General features: G+C 38.4%; 1 protein-coding gene across 2 annotated transcripts in view; it reads left to right on the top strand.

Annotated features, from left to right (window-relative positions):
• Positions 1-1,487: 1,487 nt before the first annotated feature.
• Positions 1,488-16,967, top strand: part of TMEM67 (transmembrane protein 67) — a 35,044-nt gene continuing 19,564 nt past the window's right edge. The window contains exons 1-11 of one of the 2 annotated variants that reach the window (XM_056332591.1): positions 1,488-1,842; positions 3,825-3,913; positions 5,358-5,451; positions 6,941-7,040; positions 7,500-7,569; positions 7,660-7,734; positions 8,965-9,027; positions 11,444-11,598; positions 11,719-11,827; positions 13,428-13,514; positions 15,495-15,560. In XM_056332591.1, the coding sequence (XP_056188566.1) occupies positions 1,641-1,842; positions 3,825-3,913; positions 5,358-5,451; positions 6,941-7,040; positions 7,500-7,569; positions 7,660-7,734; positions 8,965-9,027; positions 11,444-11,598; positions 11,719-11,827; positions 13,428-13,514; positions 15,495-15,560 (1,110 nt within the window). In that variant the 5' untranslated portion in view covers positions 1,488-1,640. The remainder of the gene's footprint in view (positions 1,843-3,824; positions 3,914-5,357; positions 5,452-6,940; positions 7,041-7,499; positions 7,570-7,659; positions 7,735-8,964; positions 9,028-11,443; positions 11,599-11,718; positions 11,828-13,427; positions 13,515-15,494; positions 15,561-16,967) is intronic. The other variant, XM_056332590.1, reaches the window with a different exon arrangement.

Below are 16,967 nucleotides of genomic sequence, written 5' to 3'. Positions count from 1 at the left end.
TGTTAAGCGTTGTTTGCAGTCCCTCGTTTCCGTTAGTCCTAGCGGCTGGCCGGCTGAAGAAGAGGGGCGGGAGGAAGGCAGGCCTGGTGCGGCCAGCGCTGACTGGCCTGAGCCGGTGGGTGCCTCAGGCGCCGAGGGGCTCTGCCCGAGAGTACGGAGATGCTGTGTAACCTAGCTCAGGGCCGGCTCGAGTCGGGGTTCTGGGAGGAAAGGCAGGCAGGCTGTGAAGGGGGGAAGAGGAGAGGTGTAGGGCCACATATGTGGGAGGACAGGGGCAGGCTACTTTGGTTGTGCAAGCAGGGTAGTTAGTTTATCCTGGTGTTTATCCCACTTGACTTTCCCTGTCTTTTACATATTCTCCCCTGTATTTCTAGACATATTCTATACCTGTCTGCTCCATTTTTGAGAGTCAAAAATCTGTATTATTTATGGTTGGCCTTTAATAACTTGTTCAACCTAGCAGCAGGAACCTGATGAGGAAAAAAGCATTTGGTGATAAGTATATAGGCGTCCAAGCAATGCTACTACAGAGAATTGCAATAGTTAGGCAATTGGTGTCAACAAAACAGGGAATAAAAACACCACCAATGTAGCATTAAGAAGCAGGCATTCCTTTATTGCAGCACTGGATGCTCAGGGGATCACTGCACCTAATGTGCATGCCATGTTTCACTCAAGCAGGATTATATGGTCCACGCATATGTTTGTGCATTATGTTTCTCATAAAAATCACACATATTCATTCAATAGGCCCCTTATAGGTGTTTTAGAGTCATCTAAGGGGTCTGAAACAATAGTCAACTCTATAGTTACAGCTGACCAAACATTGAACCTCAATTTACTTCCCTTATATGGCTGTCCATGTTTGTTTCATTAGTTACCTTTACAGCAGTCTCCTCAGCTACCCTACAGTCTCCTCAGCGACCGTAAGTTTTAGACGACTCTTTTTGTCCTTGATACGAAATTACACAGCTAAGGTCGGTTAGCAGTCTCTCCGTAGTGATCATACTGAAACAAGCGGCAATGCATAATAGGAATATAGCTGCAGAACTAAAACAAACTATAATACATGGTAATGTTAGCACACAGGAAAGGGGCAGCGAGGAGTAACTAAAATCCAGGACATGAAGTGCCCTGCAAAAGTTTGGTAATGTTTGAGGGAATGTGAACAAGAGCATCCCGGCAGGTGAAAAAGGTAGAGGGAAGTGACTCTGGCTGTGCATCCATTCCGCTAGGCATTTTGTGTGCTTGCCCTGTTACCGCTTTCCTCTCAGGGCAAAATAACATGAACATATAAACTTGCGTTATACATTGTGTAACAGTTTTAGAGATCAGGGACCAGTAAGTGCAAACTAGACCGCTCTCTTGTCTCAATTGTTTGTTCCCACTGGTCTCGTCCAGCTCCATGTTCTAACACAAGCCGAACAAAGCCCTCCTCGCCGCACCTCTGTTTCCAGCTGCTCCATCCCTGCCGCTCCCCGGCCCCGCCCGCGTCCCCCTCCGTGGCCGGCACTGCCAGCCCGCCCCGGCGCTGCTGCCCCCCGGCCACGAACGCTTTGCCTCCCGCGGCGGGCCCCTGCCGCTTGCCGTACGAGCGGCCGCGGGCCAAGGAGGGCGGCCGGGGGCAGCCCGCGGTAGCCATGGCGACTCCGGGGCGCCGGGGCGCCGCCGCGCTGCTGCTGCTGCCGGTGCTGGCGCTGGCCCTGGCGGTGCTGCCGCCGCCGGCCCGCGGCTTCTCCCTCCCGCTGCAGCGGCCCGCCGACTGCGGCGACTCCCACTACTTCGACGTCTCCCGCCTGGCCTGCGGGCCCTGCGGGGCCCACCAGCGACAGAGCGCCGGCGGTGAGCGACCCGGCCCTGCGGCGCGGGGGAGGCGGGCGGCCCGGGCGCGGGGCCGGCGGGCATCGCGCAGCTCCGCGATGGAACAGGCAGCGGAGGGGGCAGAGTCGGGGCTCGGGTGTTGGCGGTGGCGGTAGGACCCCTCCCGCGAAGCCTTCAGCGCCCACAGCACAGCCATGCCCGTGTCCGAGGCGCATCCCAGGGAACCCTCCGCTGACCTGATTTTATAATCTTTCATGCCTCGGGCGCTTGAGTAGCTATAAGTACTCACGTTTTCACCAGCAGAATTCTATAGGGCCCCGAATTTATGTTATCGAACACTGCAATAACTTGAAACTCCTTGTCAACGCATGGATGTCTGAGATGTCTAGTGCCCGAGCCCCTCGGCAGTGCCCGGACTCATCCAAGGCCCACGTGGGAGCTCCAAGCATACGCTATGCACTTCGACTGCACTAAATGAAAAATACAGATGGTTGTTTGCTTTCTTTGGGAGATACGGTGGTATGGTAGTGTCCATCTTTTATAAATACGCAGTCCACGAGAAGTGGGAGTCAAGTGCTGTCTTTACAGAAACAAATAGAAGACTAAGCCCCAACAGCACTGTCTCCAGAACCGGTCAGATGCAGTGATCCGGATGGCTGCGTTAACAGCTGCTGCGTAAAAGCTTGTTGCCTCTTCCACCACCATCGTGTTATCTTAAAAACAGCAACTCCATAGTTTACTTGCAGAAAAAATGCACTGTAGTAGTTTTCAGACTCCCTGATAATGTGGGTATCTAGATCCGTATCACCTTTTTAGGCTTGAATCCTCCTTTCTGTAACTCAAGGGCATCAAGGAGAGAGAAATTCCAGGGAGAGATTAAGGATTTTTTTTTTTTCCACAGCATATGACTGGAGTAGCATAGGTAGCTGCCACTCAGTCTGCTGTTTGCATCCTGTCCAAATTTCATTGCACAAGTCTGCCCATGCACTCCATGGCTAGGCTCATCACTATGGATTCTGCTTTCAAGTAACATGCCTAAAAATTTAGGTATCACCAGTGAATGTCACAACTCAAGTCTCTTCATTGATCTAATCCTATTGGGCTTTTTTTTCTATATAGATAAGTATGAATGGTTGATCATTTTGACAAATGTTATTTCTGTAAAACTGGTTTCATGAGGATGTACTCTAAGGTTATAAAACTTTCCAAATAATTTTACATTATTTTTACATGCACAGTTCAATAAGCTTAAATAATAATAAATACGATTTATTAGTGCATAGAATAAATTTTGGATTGTAGTATGTGTCTAAAAGTATGGAGAGAGGTCCATGACAGTGAGACTGGAAACATTTCTGAAAAAGAAGTTGTTGAGCACTAGCAGATGTGTGCAGTGATGTGCCATGAAAGTAGTGTGTATTTTAATTTCATCCTAAATGTTAACTATCTTCTGTTACTCACTGAAAACCATTCAGTATAAAGCTTGATCCTCATCCGCAATTTTAAAAGCTTTGAGTTTAAAATAGCTTTACAAACAACAGTTATATTTTGAAAAACTTTTGCATATAAACTTGTTTTATTTGTAGGGCTGACTTCATATTCATAAAAACTGTACTCAAACATAATGCTGGTGTTGTAGAGAGGATGGGCTAAGAATGGCACTGTGGGAAGATTTAGAGGGAGAGATTATTTCTGTTATTAGACCAACTGAGTCAGTTTAGTTTAAAAAAACCCAGAAAACCGCAAGCTCTGGATTCCTGTTCTGTCCCGGTGTATCAGTCAGCCTAGTAACATTTTCCTAAAACATTTTTGTACAAACTGTAACGTGAACATTTTTAAAAAAGCAAGGTGATTCTCATACACATCTCAGGTACTTTATTTGTCTGTCTAATAATCTATATTGATCTCTCGGGAACAATAGCAGTTGTTCTTGGTATTCTCTGAGGGGGAAAAAAAAGGTCAGTTTTATATAGATTGAAAGTGCATTTGTGTTTTTTCTTCAGGTACTTCATGTGTATGTCAGCCAGGATACAGGATGGTTTCTAGTAATGGAGGGTCCTCCCTTGTTTGTGAAAAATGCCCAGAAAGTATGGTAAGTATTGAAGTTTTCATACTTTGCCATAATAATAATGCTTTTTTAATTTTAAATTTCCACCTGAAGTTATTTTTCATTAATTTAGAATTATTTTACATAATAGTCTTTGCTTGAGAATTCTTAAAACCATGCTTATAGGTAGCAATTTTTATCTTTTTAGCAATGTTTATTACTCCTATTTTGCAGGCATTTTTTCATTACAAATTTGACCCCACAGACAAAATAAGAGTATTTAAAATGTTTAATTTCCTTCCACTGCTTTTCTTTTCTGCTTCATGTTATGTTATCCTTGCCAGGAGATCACTGTTTTATAGAATGCCAAAGATGCTTTTCAGCTCATAAGTATCTTATTTATTTATATAAATTCTATTATTGTAATATTTAGGCTATATCTTCATAGGCCCTGATAGTTTATCTTTTTACTTCAAAGTGAGCTGTTGCTATTGTATTAATTTAATTATATATATATTTGTAGTTTGGTCAGTTCTTTCTACCTTTCTTGACAAATAAAGCCATAATTTTGGGTCATATTCACAGCATTGAGTCAGAGGCACCAGGCTTACACAGCTTTTTCCCACTGTAGTAAATAGAGAAATAATTGTTCTCCAGCAAAAACTTTTCAGGCTAAAAACCTTCCTGAATACTTCTTTCTCTCCAGTAACTGTAGAAGACCTCTCAAGAGACCAGCTTAGTTGTGTAAAGTGTTCAATGGGTAATGGGTAATTAGGTGATTTCCCTCTTCTTTCCATCTTCTTGCTAGTTAGACAAAGACATTGACAAATATCCACTGCTGTTTTGGTCATTCTGCTATTTCTTTGTCTTTCCTGTAATGGTGGCATTTGCCTTTGATCCTATGGCAAGGCTTATGCAATATAAAGTTATGATAGCGGAGAAGGGAATAACACCAGTATCACCTGAGGATGAGCAGTTATCTTTGTTTTCCTCATTGGTTTTGATCTGTAGTGCAGCGATTTCATAGTATAAAATAAGTGTGGATGTGAACTCTTTGGGTATGTGCAAAATTCCATGCAGTTACATAAGCTGCTTCACTTAAAACTCCCTCATTTCCTTTACTTCTGTATATTTATATGCAAATGTCTATTTATGTATTGTTACATTTGTTGATATTTTTTTTCCAGTGTAGAACCTCTATATCTTTTTTTAAACCTTCCACTTTTAATCAACTCTAACCTTCACTAAAGGATGTTAGCTAATGGGTTCAGAAAAACTTAACACTCTTTTTTAGTTTATGTCTGCACAGGAGTTACTTTTGCCAGGTTGTTCAGCTCTTTTTCTTTTTCCTTTAAAAGTTTTATTAATGTTATCAGTGTTGTATCTGCACACATTTTCTTGTAAATAATATCTGGATCGGGCATTCTTCACAGATATTGGATGATGTCTATATTTTTGATAATTGTAATAGTTTTGCATTTTATTTTAGAGTGGAGTTACTCAAGATGGGTGGAATTGTATTATTTGCCCTAAAGGCCTAACTCCAGAAGGAAAGTGTAAATGCCTCAATAATGAAATATTAGGTAAGAAATACATGCAAGTTACAAAGTATTAGTGCTTGGTTTAGATATTTGAGTTTATTAAGACATGATTTCCTCTTAAATAAGAAAGGAAATTTATGGTATGTTTACATACATAATGTAAAATTTCAACATACCTCTTGATCTTAAACCTCATTCCTGAAAGTCAATAGGGAAATATGTACCATTGTTCATTGCAATAAAAACTATTATGCAAACATTCAAAAGATCAGTACTGGTGTATCACTTCCTTTAAGCTCATTGGCCTGGGTGGAGGCATTAAAATTGGAATAAAACCAATGCCAGTAGCAACTAAGAAAAAACATTAAAATGTTTTGAAGTATATAGTATGTAATGTATTTCACAGTACAGGAATTACACATATATGAGTAGATGGAACAGAACAGCCTGAGCAAGCCAAGCCAACTAGTGTGGATTAGTACCAGTGGATTTCATGCTTCCCTGAGACACTTGTCTGTATCTGTGATTGCCTGTGACATGCTTCCCTGTATCTGTGCCTCTTACTTCATGCTCTCTAATAGTTGCAGGTGAATTTCAGTAGATACAGGAACTTAATTTTAATGTTAATTTTAGTGCCTGTTTTAACTATATTTTTGCCTATCTTGCATAGTAAAAAACTAAGAGCAAAGTATAATTTTCATCAAGGGCATAGAACAAAAAAGCTTTTGGGAGTCTGAGTTTTCATTATTTTCAAAGACACAGGATGGGAAACACTTCCCATGTGCCTGCTATTCTTTGAATAAGTATTAATAACATCCACTTGGTTACATTTCTGCCAGAGGATACTGCAGAATCACTGTTTTCCAGATAATAAATTTTAAAATTTCCTAGGAATCTGTAGAAGATTGAATACCAATCATCTCCCTTAAATGTTATGGGAGTTAAAAAGTACATTCCGATCCATTATGCTAAAATATTGAGAGCAAAGCTGATTCTGTAATTATACAAGAAGACAGAACACTGTAATTCTTTTGATTCTCTTTGTATCCTTTTTTTCATAAGGATATATAATTAGACTTGAAATCACTTGCCCAATAATTTAATTGCTGGAAGATGCAGTTTTGAAACTCTGAATTTGTGTCATTTGCATTAATCATTTCAGAGGAAAATGAAACTACTTTTTCCATTGATTTGTAAACTTGATGTTTTCAGTTTTAGCTTTACAGTGAAGCTGCGGTTTGAAATTTTGTTTAGAACAGATAACAAAGGAATAGCAAAACTGGACATGAATTAATGCATTCCCATTAAAAATAAACTGCATTTGCATAGCTATAAACAATGCACGTATTCATATATGAATGTCCATTTATAGTGGATGTTATTTGCAATTTGTGCTCTTGATTTTCTTTAAAATAAAATATTTGCATTATTTTAGATCTGCAGAGACTTTATTTTTTCACGCTTTTGTTAACCTGTGTGACATACTGTGAATCATGCAATTTTATCACAGCTGCTTTTCTCTTCCACTTAGTGGAAAGAAGTATCGATGGCATTTTGCTTAATGAAGCATTATGCGTACATTGTAATGGAAGTGAGCAATCATTCTCTGCTTCAGATGGGTCAGGAAATAGGTGAGTATTCTTTGCCTTTGAGATGATAAATTTCAACCTGTCATGTTCTGTTTAAATGGAATATTCTTGAGGAACACTCTGTATCTTTGGGATGACAGTTTTAAAAGCAGTGAATTGGAAATCCTTAACCCCATACCAAACTGTGTTTTGTGTTCACTGAAGCCCTTCTATGATCAGCAGCTTGGTTTGGTTGGTTGGTTGGTTGGTTTGCTTTGGTTTGCTTTAGTGTGACTAAAAAGCAGGCTTTGGATTGGAAACAGAAACAGAATTCTTGTTTTGATAATTATTTCTTTTCTTCTTCACTGACAGTAAATAAAAATCAGTAATGTCTTTCGGATTTCAGTTTGGACTAGTGAGGATGCTAACTGTGTTATCAGGCATACTGTGTAATCAGTTTTCACTAAGTACTAAATCTCATACTTAACTACATTTTAAGTTCATCATGTTTGTGATCCATAGGTGTGTAAGATGTGAACAAACATTCATCAATGTAAGCAAGTATTGTGAGTGCAGCAGTCCAAACATTTTAGTAAGTATAATAATGCTTATTGTGTTGAAGCTCAGAAAAAGATGTTGACAAGTGTATAAATTTCCATTTTTAAATTTTTTTCTTTTTCAGACTGGGGGATTGTGTTTCAGTGCTACTGAAAGTTTACCCCCAAAGGGAGTTGCAACTGTTCGTTTTGCACAGCTAGTAAGTGTGTTCATTCTAAAACATTTTTAAGCAATCTCATTATTTACTTTCAGGAAGTCTTTTAAATTCCATTCCTGAAAAACAAAGGTGGTGGTTTGTCATCTGATCACAGTGATTGCAAGGTAATTTGCATCAAGATAGAGTGTAAACAGGTAGACCGGGCAAGCATTGTGCTAATGGGATATGTTTAAGAAAGTTCATGCCCTCTTGGGAACTGAAAAACAGTTGAAACATTAACTTAGTATCAAAACAAGTAACTTGTGGTCTATTGTATTAATTGTATGTATTCAAAACCACACTCTTGTATCACAAAAACATGCTGAAGAATTCATGCGGACCTCTGGGCTCTTTTTTTCTTTTTTTTTAATATGTAAACTTGTTCATATAAAATATTTGAAAGAAGGTAGGAGGATTGAAAGGACTTTTTTGGTTGTCAGACAGTTACAGCTGATAGAAGAAAATGGACATCTATAAAATTTGAGGTTGTGTATGAAATTGCTGAACTCTTTGAATTGGTTAATTAATTAAAATATGTTCTATTTAGAAGAATGAAGGTGTTTTCATTGTTTTATCAATTGAACTTTTATTAGTTCTGAAATCTGTTGTAAGTTAGGACCGTTTTCCAAGTAGTTCCAAGTTCAGGAAATGCTATGTGGCTAATAAACGTAGTTTGTTTTTAAATGAATTAATGTTGAAGGCTACTGCTTGAAAGAAAGTCTTCACTTTTCCTGATAGCATATATTGGTCTTGCTTTCTGAAAATGCCATCTTCTAAATAACATTTTATTGAAAACATGTCTTTTCAGTTGCTTACAGTATGTACGCAAGCTATGTTTAGTTCAAATACAGGTAGTTATAAAAAGCAGGTTGTGAAATAATTCATTTGGCAAATTTGGTCCTGAGTTAAATTTACCACCAAGTAAACACCTTACCCTTGAAATCACTAGTATTTCAGTTCTGCAGTAAAGAAAACTCCTTTGTTACAGAATCCATATTCAAAACTTAAGTACTTCTGCTCTTGTTCTATGTATTTTTTCTGACCTGTTGAAGTGAAAGAAATAACTGCATTGTGGTTGTGCTTCGAACTGAGCTGGTTTGATTGAGACATTTACAAAGGATAGAAAGCTCTTAGAATAAATAAGTAGCATCTTTTAGCTTTCATAGTTTTCCAGACTGTTATGTTATGGACAAATTGTTCTGAACAGACAGTGAAGCAGTTCCTTATTTACAGGGTATAACACTGACATCAGCGTGGTTCCTGAAAAACTTGCAGTCCTCAGCCTCTGCCTGTTGGGTGAGTTTCATTAATGTTTGCAGTTTGCTTTTTAATACAGAAGTGAAACGCTGTATAAAAGCATGGCACTTTAATTTTTGGAAGTTAGCTTGCTTATTTTTAAAGAATCTTATTTTGAGATGACAGTAGATAAGAAAGAAATGCATATACAGAATGTTTAGAAAGAGTGTTAAGCACTAGTTAATGTTAATGCAAGCCTCCAGGGTTGGAATCTTCACAAGGTGAATGGTGTTAAGGAAAAAATCCTGCAAGTCAGTACATATGTGAACTGTTATTATGTATATCCAGTAAGGAATCACTCAGAAATTTAACTTCTTACATATTCAGTATTGATTGGCAACTGATCTTTAGCTCTTACTTGGCTTTCAGTAACTCATTTTGTTTTGTGATGAAGAAGGAAAACCATAGAGCCATCCTCTTTAGCTTTCCTTTACTTTATGTATGCAAAAACTATTTACCATTATGTTGCTCTGAGTGGCAGTAACCATGGGCGGAAGAGTGGTTGCAGCAACAGAATCATGCACACTTCTGAAGAGGATATGCCTCTGCTGCCTCCTTACCAACTCTGTTATCCCACATCCTCATTTCTCTTCCATATTCCTCTCCTCAAAATCAGTTTTTAGATTCTCAGGCCCTAATTTTTATCCCAGTCTGTCATGACCCAAAGGGTTACCTGGCCTGCAGATGTATGAAGACCACAACAGTGGATTTGCTGAATTCCATAATACACAAGCACACAGTGTCTTTATTTCCTATCTTTTGTTATTACAGATTAGTACAAATTACTCCGAGTAAAATGAGTCTACGTACAGTTAATAAAGCACATATATATGTATTCCAATGGTAGCAGCAATCAATAGTAGCAGCAAGCATATATTTAAATATTACAAGTTACTACAGGATTATCACTAGTAAAGCAGTGAATATACTTATGATCAGTTACCTGTATGCATGCCTATGTGTATATATTATTCAAAATAGTACCAGTACAGTACTCACCAAACTGCTCCCAGGAGTGGGGCCTCAAAACTGATGACAGATGAAGTCTCGCTTCAAAGATGATCAATGTCACAGAGCCTGGAGTCAGCAAGGCATCCCCAGGGACAGTCTGGTAACCTGCCTAGGAGAGCTCATAGAAAAGTTTGTGCAGGGGTTTATTTCTGTGTGTGTGTGTTGCGGGGGTGGGGGGGCAGGGAGGGACAGGACACAGACTCACTCTCCGTTTGGGGTAAAAAGTAAATCATTTTTATGTCACAGAGACATAAGGCAGTGTAGGAAAGCACCACCTGGAGCAGCCAATAGATGATATTTTATATTCTTTCAGAACAGTTTTTATTTTTCCAGACTGTTTTTCTGCTCTTTCAGCTGGAACAGCCAATAGCAGCTGCCAATTCCTACTTTCTGAGAATGTTTTCCTTCTTTTCCAGACTATTTTTCACCTTTCCAGATGATAAGTTGCTGTTATAGTTCCTTGGTTTTGTGCTTATTGATGGTATCTCAGGCTGTCCCTGGTCTTTAGGCACGCAGCTGCACTTCTCAGGGATGTTTCTGACTCCCAGCCCTGGTTCCCACACTGGCAGTTCCCAGGCTGTCAGGCATTCTTTCTATCAGTATTTCAGCAGACTTCTGTTCCATGTTTTCACAGATCACCTTTGTGGCTGCTCCCATCACCATCTCATAAAATACAGCCCTGAGATGTATTCTTCTACTTATCCCATTCTTTTTTACAAACTGAGACTCTCCTCATCACTTATATCAGTTTATCCCGTTTGTCTGCCTCAGCATGCTCAGCTCTTCAGAGGTGCTGCCTGAATGCAATGTGCGACACCAGTCTGACTCACACAAAGGCAATACGTTGTGGCAGTTAATGCTGGTACAGTGATCGCCGCACACAGATGCCAGGCATCATTTCTGCCTATCACATGGAAGTGATTTCTTTGCCAAAATTGAGCAGTGGTATAAATACAACATAGTTTAGGAACAGCAGAATAGAAAAAAAGTACTAAAACTGAAAAGAAGATATTTACGATACAGGCAACTACAGTTGTCGTTCTTGGGTCTTTGGTGGAGTCATCTTTGTCATAAGGCCTGAATGGTGTTAAACATTTTGATTCTTACTTAGTTTTCTAAATGCAGATTTTGACATTTCTGTCACGTCATACCATCTAGCTGATGCAACTAAAATAGATTGAAAAAGTGAGCACGTTGATTTCATGCTGCCATCTGCAGACCTATAAAAACATGGAACCTGAATAGCTGGAAGAAAATATTAGAAGCTGACAATGCAAAATTACTTTCAAGTAAAAATGAGGGTTTAGGAGTGGCTTATTAAAAGATGACATTAATTTTATGACTGCCTCACCAAAAGGAGGGGTAAATAAATCCTTCTCTGTGTTCTTGTATTTCTCCACTGCAGTTGTACTCTAATCTAACAGCGTGCCAAGCTCTTGGAAATATGTGTGTGATGAATATGAATTCATTGAGTTCTTCAATTACTGATGCCTGTGGTTTATTTCAATATATTTATGTCAATACAGCAAGGCTAGGCACTGCTCATTCAATAGCCTTCTGGTAAGTTGCCTTTTCCATAAGTTCCAATCTTTAATAGTGTTGTATGGAAATTATTATTCTAAATGTTCTTTGATGAAAAACATTATGTTTCTTTAGAGAAAACATTGTAATTCTTTTCAGGAGGCATAATCTTCCATGGCTATATTATGGTGATCAACCAGGATTAGCATCCCAAGTGCTTGAGACAAATAATTTCCCTACAATCTTCAGTTTTAAAGGAACAGATAAGGTAGGTGTTGGGTAGTAGGCGTGGGGAAGCAGACATTAGAAAGAGGTAAAAATCACATAAAGAGGTTTAGATTTATTACAGGTGTGGCTCTACTAAAGATAATTTTTAGGCAGTTAGCGTAACAAAATTCAGTGTGAGATCTTACGGAAGAGGAAGGAAATATTTATATAAAATATCTCTAGGTAAGATGATTTTACTGACTTAAACTCACTCACATATTTGCTTTGCTCATGCTGTCATACCCACGTTCTCGTAAGGCCAAGATGTGCTTGCTTGAGTGGCCTGACCAGGATCTATTGTGTGTGACACAAGGAACAAGGGATGCCAACTACTGAATCCTCATTGTGTCCCCAGAGGTTCTTCTGGGCTGGCAGTGATGAACTAGGAATTAGACAAATCTTTTATACCCCTTAGGAGTTAATAGTTGTTTTGGCATTGTCCTTTGCTTCAGAGTCTTGTTTACTTCAGTCTCCATAAATCTGAGGCTAAAGTTGGTCTTTTTCCCTTATTTTAAATACATACATGCTTTTGTCAGTTTTCCTGGTGAGCTAATTGGAAAAACAGGGGTATATGTGACATGCTGTAATTTTGCTGCCATTCTCCTGGTGCCAAAGTGGAGGGTCTTTTGCTGACAAGTTGTCTGTTCTGTGGTTTTATCACAACCCATTTCTCACCTTTATTGCTGGGAACAGTGTTCTTCATTACTGCTATGTGGTGTTTAACCCTTAACCCTTTCTTTGTGTTGCTTCTGATGCTTACTTTTGGTCCCTACTTCATTTATACCACCCATAATATTTCTGTTACAAATCTCTACAAGCTGAGTTGTATCAGAGATGGATTCAGTCTGTTGCTCCAGCCTTTTCCTACAGTGAAGGGGGCGGGGGGGGGAAGAGGTGAGGAAAACCAGTGATTTTAATGTTAACAAAGCCAGATACTCGTCTCTGGGAGGCATGGACTACTTCAGTAGCTTGTTAACTGGTGGAATCAAACAGTAAAGTGTTTTCTTTTGCAGATTCATTGTAAAATTAGAATAACTGAAATAGTTAATTCAAGTTCAGCTGATCACAGAAAGTTAAGCAGTGGTAGTGATAACCTGTTTGTCAGTTACACTGCCAAATTTGTCTTAAGATTTCTTATTGACTGAAAATAAAATAATAGGTTTTATCAACTGTATTCTGAAAGCTTGTGTTTAAAATTAAACAATGTTGCAATGAAGCAGTTGTTTCAACAACTGAAATACCCATTAGTCTTCCTAACACTGAAGGTCCTGGAAGCCCTCAAGATCCCAACCTTGTATACATTAGAAATCTGCATAGGTTTCTGATTAGTTTAGGGCATGTCTACCTGTGTAGAAGTTCCTTTGGAACTTTTTTCCACATAACCAGTGAAGCTGTAGAAGAATGGTGAAGTATGTTTGTGTTGCTTTTTTTAAAAAAAGTAAACTACCAAAACCAAGATGAAAAACGTAAAGTCAGAGGGGGGAAAAATGAAGCATTATGCTGAAAGTTTTAGGGAAGCATCAAAAGAAGAGACAGCAGTCCCTAACGTGTATGTCTACTTTATGGCAGTTCATTGTTTCTTTACCTTTTTTCATCATCAGGATGTAAAGCTGCAATTTATTGCGGCCTCATTTGATGCAGCAGGAAACTTTCTTAAATGGCAAAGTTTGGAAGGAGGCATCTTACAGGTATGGTTGATTTTAATTATCTTTTGTTGATACCATAATGTTCTGATTGCCTTTAGCCAAATTAAGACCAAAGCCAAGAGTTTGGTTACTATATTAGTGACAGTTCATAACTAACAAGCTAGATTAAGGAAAATAGTCCTTGATTCTTGCTCATGATGATGTCTACAAAATCAGGAGTATAAATTCAGCGATATTGCCTTCATCCATTGGACCAATATAAAATTGGAATATTGGAAAACTCTGAAAAACAGCACTAGTCATTTAGAACCAACCATCTCTTTCTTCCATTTGCCATGCAGTTACCCATGTACATAATTCATTATTAGCCCTGTTGTTGAGCAAAGTGTGTTCTTTAGCTCTCAGTACACATATGTTTATAGATACTCTATGAGTATGTCCCTATTAGATGCTGTCACTTGTTTTCACACATTGTGGGGATGCCAAGCAAATCAGTGGTTATTTCACTGTCAAGAAAAGTAGGAAAACTGATCTACCACCCCATTTTCTTTCAGTTCTCTTGGGATTTTTTGTTTGCGTATTTCTTTTGGGTTTAAATATAAAATGTACAGTTTGGCCAGCACCTATCTTTCATAACGGAAAGTTATAAAACTTGCTGGGAGACTTTACATAGAGATAGGGAACACTGGCTATAAGATTGACAGTACCCTTGGACACTCAGATTTCAGTGGCACACATACGTTGTACTTTAGCAGTATCATGCTGTATAGATAGGGTGTGGAAAACTCAAGTAAGCAGCAAGTAGAAAGTGCAGTAGTCATTAGCTTAACAGCAGAAATTGGCAGCTATGAAACATGTTACAGAATAGAATTTGTTTAGCAGTCCAGTGGTGATCTAGGCAGTCTCAGTAATGCCTTCAGCAGGCAACAATAGGAACATTAGCAAGAACAATTGGGAATTGTCTGTCCCCTTTTCTAGGCTCTTCATGTCACTTCAAATGCTCCAGTATCTACAGAAGATGAGCCAACATTCAGGATTTAGAGAATGACTGCTGCTTCTTTTTTTTTTTTTTTTTTTTTTTTTTGGTCTCAGAATGAAATGTCTGTCACCTGCCCCTCAAATTTTAAGGAAAACTAGTGTCTCAGAAAACAGGTTACTAAGCCAATTACTCTGCATAGAAAATTATATATTCTGAGACAGATTTTAAAGTTTATTGGGACACTTTAATTTCCTAAATGCAGAGCTTTTAGTAGCTATAAAAATCAATGGGAAATGAATAGCTTTTCCATTCAAAGCCTCTCTTAATGTAATAGGTTGTGCATGATGATGAGACATCATGGTGCTAAAGCAATCTCAGTGCATAATTGTAGTAATTTCAGTTGCACACTAATAGAATTGTGTTTCATGTAAATTTAGACTTGATTTTAATTTTGGGAAAATCGCAATGCCCTCCACTAATTACCATGCTCATTTAGTTAGAATTCGACAAATTTTTCTGGGTTTTGCTTAGAATAACTTGTTCTTTGCAGAAAATATAAAAGTTACATTGAAAAAGGAAAAAAATATCTGTTACTTGTCATGATAACTTTGATTCTCTGAGAATGCTAGCTTAAGAGAAAGGGAGCAATATAAATGTGGAGTTCTTTCCTCATGGGATTCTTTGATTTAGCAGAACCCACTAATAAAGCTTGAAGCAGCACAGTGCGTTGAACATTCAGTCCCCCAAAAGATCATTCTTGCCTGGTTGGATGGTGCTGTCCATGAATTTCAACACCAGTGATGGAACTGAAAAATACTATGCAAATATGAATAAGCTAAACCAGTTTTTTAAGAACACTGATACTAGTACAATAAATAAGCAAATTTAGTCTTCAAGATCAGTCCCACTTTTCTTAAAAAATAGAAGAAAATATCTTTAGTGAGAACTGTGAATACATAAACTGCTTTGCGTACCTGTAAATATCTTTCATGTGAGAAAATGATACCTTTGAATTAACCTGATTATAATTATGTTTTGTTCAGCTTTGTCCTGATACCCAAACTAAGTTGAATGCAGCTTACACATTTGGAACAACTTACCAACAAAGTGTAAGTAAGAGATAAAATGTTATTCTGAATTTTGAATTAAGTTGCTTTATACATCATCAGCAATTCAGTGCATATTGAAGGACCTCTGGAGTTCAGCTATTAGCTGCAACATGGACTTCTTTATTGTGAAATTGTTGCTTATTTTAATTTTTTTATTATTTAGTGAAATAAAAATTGGAGTTTTTAGAATAATTTAACTGTTCAGCACAAAGCTTGTTTACTACATAGGATTAACAAAATAAATTGAACTGGCAATTGTATTAGTGAGGTTGCTGCCTTATCAGTGGACAAACACAATGCCTGAATTCTGACAGTCACGTGCTTTGCATCGTAACTTCTAGTTTTCCTGCCTTCATCTTTGGCCAGGTTTCATATGGAAAGAAGGCATACGCAATAATGCCATGCCGGTATGTTCTCCCCCTTACTTCTTTAATATATGCCCTGATTTCAGTGAATTCAATAAAGAAATTGAAGGCAAGTTTTAACCAAGCAGATGACTCATCAGAGAAAAGCTTCTTTAGCTGTCTTAACTACAGAAAAAAATATTGGAGTTTTCACACTTTACTAAGTGCCAGGAAAGGGAGAGGAGTAGAGCACGTGCACTTGTGTATACTTAGATGGTTCTGCCAGTATGGTCACTTATGTGTTAAATGGGAAGGTGGTGGTCTTTGGCAGAGGGGTAGAGAAATAACGTGTTTATTTTTATAAAGCTCCATATGTGTGTGCAGCATCTACTACCTATATATCTATAATTATTATTTATTAACTTATTTACATGCAAAATCACTTCCTACATTATGTGTTGCAGAGTAAAAATATATAGGCTGGTTGCTATTTGGGTGGTGTAAAGTTTGTTGTTTAATATTGTTTAATCCATATTTCAGTATTTCAGACAGAATGGAAACTTATTTTCTATTTAGGATCATTGAACTAGTGAAGTATGGTTAGTCTTTTTTGTGCTTTTTAAAATCTTATGTATTTGATATATTGAGTCTGTAGAGCCTGTATTAACAGCTGTTAATATGACTGGGTTTAAATACAAATACTAAGAAATATTGACTTACTGAGTGTTTTTTAATGTCATTATTTTCATTGATTGTATGAATCACTTTTATTTTCCTATAGCTTTGGATAAAACACAGTTGATGTGTTATACGAGTATGTAGAGGCTGCATGGTTGTTCACATACGCATGTGGAACTACCTACTTACACATATGATTTCTTCACGCAATCTCAAAATGGTTGAGGTTGGCAGGGATGTCTGCAGGTCATCTTGTCCAACACCCTGCTCAGGCAGGGCCACCTAAAGCATGTTGCCCAGGCTTTTGAATATCTCCAAGGAGCAAGACTCCACAACATCTCTGGGCAGCCTGTGCCTGTGCTTGGTCACCCTCAGAGTAACAGTG

Source organism: Falco biarmicus, chromosome 3 (genome assembly GCF_023638135.1).
Source record: "Falco biarmicus isolate bFalBia1 chromosome 3, bFalBia1.pri, whole genome shotgun sequence".
In the NCBI taxonomy this organism is placed as follows: domain Eukaryota; kingdom Metazoa; phylum Chordata; class Aves; order Falconiformes; family Falconidae; genus Falco; species Falco biarmicus.
Note: the sequence above shows the minus strand (reverse complement) of the source record. Positions and strands in the feature narration are given on the sequence as shown.